The sequence below is a fragment of the Nanorana parkeri genome, unplaced genomic scaffold (genome assembly GCF_000935625.1).
Source record: "Nanorana parkeri isolate BGI_ZX_2015 unplaced genomic scaffold, ASM93562v1 scaffold1937, whole genome shotgun sequence".
NCBI classification, from domain to species: Eukaryota; Metazoa; Chordata; class Amphibia; order Anura; family Dicroglossidae; genus Nanorana; species Nanorana parkeri.
The window spans coordinates 205,317-212,414 of NW_017308205.1; the positions used below are offsets into that span (position 1 = coordinate 205,317).

At 40.8% G+C, this 7,098-nt stretch overlaps 1 protein-coding gene across 6 annotated transcripts in view; it reads right to left on the minus strand.

The window, feature by feature from the left end:
• Positions 1 to 7,098, minus strand: part of ANKRD6 (ankyrin repeat domain 6) — a 52,608-nt gene that overhangs the window by 32,260 nt on the left and 13,250 nt on the right. For all 6 annotated transcript variants that reach the window (XM_018572099.1, XM_018572098.1, XM_018572097.1 and 3 more), the window contains exon 3: positions 1,139 to 1,237. In XM_018572099.1, the coding sequence (XP_018427601.1) occupies positions 1,139 to 1,237 (99 nt within the window). The remainder of the gene's footprint in view (positions 1 to 1,138; positions 1,238 to 7,098) is intronic.

The following is a 7,098-nucleotide window of genomic DNA, read 5'->3' on the forward strand; positions in this document are numbered from 1 at the left end:
TATATATTTTATCCTTCTCATTAAATGTTTACCCTTTTATTCCCTGCTCTGAAATCTCTAATGTATTAAAGCTGAGTTAAGTAGTTATGTAGTATACGTAAACTAAATTAAGAATGTGCCATTTTGTCTGTGTGATAGGCCTATAGGGAAGCTGATAGTTTAAAGCATTTTAATTGTGGTCATAGCAATGGTAAAAGCAGGGAATTCCTTGGTTTATATTTTGGGGATACATTTTTCCAACAGAATGCTAGTTAGTTCATATCATCGGTTTTGCAGTTATCCAAAAACATAGGTAAGTCTATGGATAGAAAACAACATATTTAGGTATTTGTAAAGGCCTACAGAAATGTTTAGGTAATCCAAAGCTGCAAATGTCAAGAATGCTCTGTTACATCTAATGTCAGGCTACTAGTCTAATGTCAGGCCTGTCTAAAGAGACAGTCTTTAAGAAACACTTTTCAGGCCATTTACATCAATAATATGTTCATAATTAGTACTTACTGATTCTGCCCTTGGATAGCAGTTTATTGTGGTTTCCTTTTCTTTAACCTCTAACACTTCTGAACAGCCCACATGGTTACCACCCTCCTGGCTCACCAAAGTGTCTGGCTGCTGCCTGTGAAGCCTTCAGCACTCTGTAAGAGACAGCAGGGAACAGGCTGAGTTTTCTCTGCCATTACTAATAATGTGCAGGCACTCTCCCACACACAGCTTCTGGCACTGGAAGCTACACAGGCAGCAGCCAGTCACCTTGGTAACATTATTATTATTATAATACAGGATTTATATAGCGCCAACAGTTACAATTCAAGAAAGGATGGTAAGGAGGGCCCTGCCCGTGAGGGCTTACAATCTAAAAGGGAGGGGCAAGTGATACATGAGGAGGTAGCTGTGCAGAGATGAATTGTTTGAGAAAGTGATATTTCAGTGGTTAGGTTGAGGTGGGGTAACATCAGGGCCACGGTTAGATGCCCACTTTTAGTTACAATTGCTGCATTAAAACATTGTGGATGGAATGGTTTGTTTTAATAGATTAAAGAACTTTTTAATTTTTAACTTCTTAAATATTTGTTTAATAATTAGGAAAATAATACTTTTAACAGCTTATTTCAAATTTATTTTCTGCCAGTTGTAATACCTTATCCTGTCTGTCCAAAGCACAACCTTCTTGTATCAATACTGCAAGAATGTCACTGTGTCCCACCACAGATGCCCGGTGCAGAGCGGTCTGGTGGCCCTGTAAAAGTTTAAAAAAAACATAAATAAATACATTTGCATGGAGTGTAATGTGTTCTGATGCCTTCTAATGTTTCTGAGAAAGAGATTCTGCTGTGGTACCTCCTAAACAGGAACCCTGTATTTCACTGCATATTGTGTATTCTTAGATGAATCTGACTGAAGAGACAGTAGGAAACCAGAAAGTGAACTGAGATTTGACCTATATTTGACTATCAGACTCTAATCCACCCACCAATGCTGATAGCCATGTTCTATTACAGACCTTCTTACTCCCTACTCTCTCCCAGCACTCATTTTGCCATGTCCTTTCCCAGAAATTGCAGATTTAGTATCATATTCTCAATATGTTTTAATTATAAGTCTAACCCTAACCTTCTCCCTGCATGAATAAACACTTTCTAATGGGAGTTTAATGGCTACTTAACAATACACCACCACTTTTCAGATATAAGAGATTTTAATTATAATTTTATTAAAAATGTTTTAACCCCTTCGTGACTGACGACGTACAGTGTACGTCGCCAGCATCGGGGCTGTTTAAACAGACTCCCGGCGACTTTTGCCGCCGGGAGTCTGTTTAAACTTGTAGAGCCGACTGTCGGCTTTACAACAGAAGCGATCCTGGCGACTTACACCTCTCACCCAGTTAATAACATTTCATTACTTACACTATATCACCAAAAGTATTGGGACGCCTGCCTTTACACGCACATGAACTTTAATGGCATCCCAGTCTTAGTCCGTGGGGTTCAATATTGAGTTGGCCCACCCTTTGCAGCTCTGACAGCTTCAACTCTTCTGGGAAGGCGTCCACAAGGTTTAGAAGTGTGTCTATGGGAATGTTTGACCATTCTTCCAGAAGCGCATTTGTGAGGTCAGATACTGATGTTGGACGAGAAGACCTGGCCCGCAGTCTCCACTCTAATTAATTCCAAAGGTGTTCTATGGGGTTCAGGTCAGGACTCTGTGCAGGCCAGTCAAGTTCCTCCACCACAAACTTGCTCATCCATTTTTTTTGGACCTTTCTTTGTGCACTGGTGCCCAGTCATGTTGGAACAGGAAGGGGCCATCCCCAAACTGTTCCCACAAAGTTGGGAGCATGAAATTGTCCAAAATGTCTTGGTATGCTGATGCCTTAAGAGTTCCCTTCACTGGATCTAAAGGGCCAAGCCCAACCCCTGAAAAACAACCCCACACCATAATCCCCCCTCCACCAAACTTTACATTTGGCACAATGCAGTCAGGCAAGTACCGTTCTCCAGGAAACCGCCAAACCCAGACACATCCATCGGATTGCCAGACAGAGAAGCGTGATTTATCACTCCAGAGAACATGTCTCCACTTATCTAGAGTGCAGTGGTGGTGTGCTTTACACCACTGCATCCGACGCTTTGCATTACACTTGGTGATGTAAGGCTTGGATGCAGTTGCTCCGCCATGGAAACCCATTCCATGAAGCTCTCTATGCACTGTTGCTGTGCCAATCTGAAGGCCACACGAAGTTTGGAGGTCTGTAGCTATTGACTCTGCAGACAGATGGCGACTTCTGTGCACTGTGCGCTTCAGCATGCGCTGACCCCGCTATGTCATTTGACGTGGCCGACCACTTCGTGGCTGAGTTTCTGTTCCCAGTTGTTTCCACTTTGTTATAATACCACTGAGAGTTGACCGTGGAATATTTACTAGCAAGGAAATCTCACGGAACACCTCAATACAGTGATTTGGAGGGGTGTCCCAATACTTTTGGTAATATAGTGTATATTCCACTTTTATATGTCATGAGGAACCCACAGCCCTCATCCCTTGAGATCATTTGCTTATACACCATTTTACAAAATTGTGTAATTTTATGTGTGTTAAATAAGCATGTGAAGCTCAATAAACTACCCTATATGGTTTAACGGGACCAAGCTCTTAACATTACTTGTCAATCATCCAATGGTAATATTGTGCAAGACCTTAGGTTGTTGATTTACTTCATTACCAGAAACTTCTATTAAGATCCTGCATAGGATATAGTTCCCGCCAAGATTCGTCCAATTATTTAACATGTGACAGAGGATGTTCAAAAGCTGGCATTGAATTGCATGTTTGATGGTCCTGTACAGTGGTCTCTTTTTTTAAACTAGAGTTACCAGAATTCCCTCCACTGTTCTATTTAAAACAATCCCAAGAAACCCTGTGGTTCTACTGTAAGGCAAAAAAACCCAAAGAAATTAGATTTCCAAAAGTTGGTAAAACAAGTAACAATGGCTACCTTGGTCCATACACGCGTCTCAACATTTTAAACAAATGCTTTATCATATTACCTGGTTATTTAGAAAGTTAATTCAGTAATCATCTCTGAAAGAATTCTAGCAATACACACAGACTCTAGAAAGGCCTCCCTGAAACCTGGCTACCCTGGCTGGAATATTATGGTGGCATAAGTCCAGAAGCCATAGTTTTAGAGATCTGTTACATTACATCTTTGATAAGATATGAAAATTCTGCTACTACTGTTGATTTGAACCACCTCTATCATCTCTTCCTTTTGCCCTCTGAGTGAGGATCATAGAAAATGTCTGTCTCTTTGTGTACTTTCTTCTGTAACACATTTTTTGGGAATTAAAATGATGGTTTGTTCCTTATGCTACATCCTGACTGTTTACACAATGGATTTTCAGACTACAAATAAAAATAAGTATTTTGTATTGCAGTCAAAAAGCAAGGCAGTAATATAACCCTTTACAACTAGTGCAACAGTTTAATAAACAGTAAGTGCAAATTGTACTGCTCTTTGTACTTTGGTATTACAAATAGGTTAAACTGTTAACACATGCAGGCATAAACGACAGACAGGTAGCATGCTAATGGAAGTTATACACTGACAAATTGTCAGAATCTTGTTGAATATTGCTCAAAAGTGCCTTAAAATATAACATAACATCAACAATAACAACTGAACAAGTTCTAATCTGGAAGCTATGATTACAGATCAATAGTAGTTTAAAGTGGAAATCCTGCCAAAAATAACAAGATAAAAATAAATAGCCCATGAAAATATAAAATAATACTACCATCTTTTACTACATCATTCAACTTCAATCTAGAGATTTTCCCCACAGTAGTTGTTCCCTGCCATTAGATGTCCTCAATCTGATTGCCAGCATCTTTACACACACTTCCTCTGAGCCCAGGTTGTCCTGGACTCGCATCCAGCATGTGACCGGACAGTGATGAGCTCATCTCTCTGCTTTCCCTTCTTATCAGGATGTCTCTTGTCAGCACATGAACTGATCGGTTCCTTGTACTGCTTCTTCCCCCTAAACTACAGCCCTGCTTTACAGGGACTGCAAGAAGCTGATATCAGACCGAATACCGGTACTTATACTGCTAGCACTTAAAAAATTACTTAATGATGTATTAAGTATTACAGAGCTGCATTGGCTTGTGTATTTTATATCTGCCCAGACTTTAGCTTTAAAAGAGAACCAAACTTTTTTGGGGGCTTAAGTCCTCTTTTGGGTCAAAGGACTATCTTTACTAATGTACTCCTGTGACCCAAAGTCAGCATCTAGCAGCTACTGTCCGCTATTAGCTGACAACGCAGAGCTGCACTGCAGCCAAGAAATAGCCCAGCACTATTGTTATGATCCACCCCGCTGCCTGTCTGACAGCAGGCTCTGCCTCTCCAGTGCCAGAGTCAGCTGTGCTCCCCCTGACCCGGCTGTCCCTCCAATGGGGGCACAAATAAAGGGGGGGGGGGGGGGAACCCCCGGGGGGGGGGGGGACGGGACTGAGGGGTAATCCCTGTGGGTGGTGGTGACTGTAATGGTTCTTTCCAGGGAGAACACCGCAACAGTTCATGATCATTCAGCTCTTGATCCATAGAACTGGCATATGACAGCTGTACCACACGCAGTATTGGGAAGAGTACATTTTACTCTCTCAATGCTTCTCCTTTAATATCGTTTTTGTTTAAAATATTTATATCCCAATTGCATACCATGTTCTAAGTGCTGTGTATTTATATTATATTTTCCCTTGCAAATGAGCATTTTTTTTCTACACTGCTTAAAATGCAAAAATAAGTTTACAATTTAAAAGCACCATATGTTGCTTCAAAAATGTTTTGCTAGCATTATGTAGCAGCCTGACTGGAATAATTAACTGTAATCTCTGTCCCCAATGAATGCAGCAATTCAGAAATTATAGAGTTAAGAGAAGTAATTTTAATAGAGATGGTGAACTAGAATGTGGATCTCTCAATGTAGAAAACTGAAGTTGCAACAGAATGGCTTTAGAAGAGAACTATTTCCAATTTTTTGGGGGGCATTTGTTCTCTTTTGGGTGACAGAAGGATATCTACTAATGTCCTCCTGTGACCCAAAACTGTGGCCCGCTATATGCTGACAATGCAGAACCACGCTGCAGCCGGGAAGGATCCTGACAATATTGTCGGGATCCACCCTGCTACCTAATTGACTGCAGCTCGCTGTGCCCGCCCCCTTCCCTGTCTGTCCCTCCAGTTAGTGCTGGGGGATCAAGAGGAGAGGGAATCCCGGCAGGGAGTGGTGACTGACAGTCATCAATCTCTGCAGGGAGAAGATTGAGATCTGAGAGATCAGTTCAGTTCTCATTCTATAGAGCTGACATGTGACAGCTGCAGTGTCACACTGTGGCTCTTATCTATGGCTATCAGTACATTTCACTCTCCCCATATTTCTCCTTTAAAGTGATATTAAAGTCAATAGGATTTTAAGCTATTTCAATTACCTTAAATCACTTATAATGGATGCTGCTCCGTGATGTTTAAAAGTTTCAGATTCCTGCAGAATCAGCTGGTCCCCTGAGCACTAGTCCTGATTTCCTGTTTTAGAGTGGCTTTTTTCCATTGCTGTGTCCTATGGAACTAACCTTGTGTATGCTAGTAAGCTGAGTGTGTCTCCACAAACACAGAGTCACAGAAAGGCAAATCTCTCTCCTACTCTCTGCTTCTTCCGCCTTACTTCCTTCTCCATGATAGACTTATGTAGACTGCTCTGTCCCTTGTGATCTTGTACTCAACAGGAAGTTTAAGGAAGCCGAGCTGAGAGAGTTGGAACCAGCTGTTTTGAAAACATGATGACTGTAAGTGCTCAGGCGAACATGTAAGGAAATACTATGCTGATTGTATATTTGTTTGATGTGGATTCCTTACTGAAATTTTTTTTGAGTGTAATACTGTCCTTGCATGGGTGCCTACACATGAATTAAAGCCAAACTCCAGGAAACAATAATGATGCACACACCACACTGGGTGTGTAAAATATCATTAAATTGGGTATTATGTTCTGTTTGTGTACACTAAAATTAATTTTAGTGTATTTTCTCCTAAAAATATAGATTTAATAAACATTTGTCCAAATATTGTGCAACATAAAAAATTGCAACTAACATTTTTTATTCTACAGGGCCTTGGCTTTCAGTGAATATATAATTGTCTGTGGGTTTTTTTAAGCTGCTTTTTATCCAAAAATTCTGATTTTATCATGCGTGTGCAAAAATTAAGAAATTGCTCTGGACACAAAGTGGTTATGTGTGTGTTAAGATGTGTTATGTTTGGAGGAACACTGCAAAGTATAAAATGCCTACCTTGCAGCATGCAATATACTACATGTAACATCAGGAGCTTGGCTTTAACACACACACACACACACACACACACACACACACACACACACAGGGCCGGCATAGGACACCAAAATATCAATTTCTTTTTTAGCAGACTCAGCACTCAATGAATGGGCAGCACTCAGTACAGAGGCTCCTCCCATTCATACTTACTATCAATAGTTTCTGAATGGGGAGGGGCCTCTGTACTGAGTGCTTCTCCCC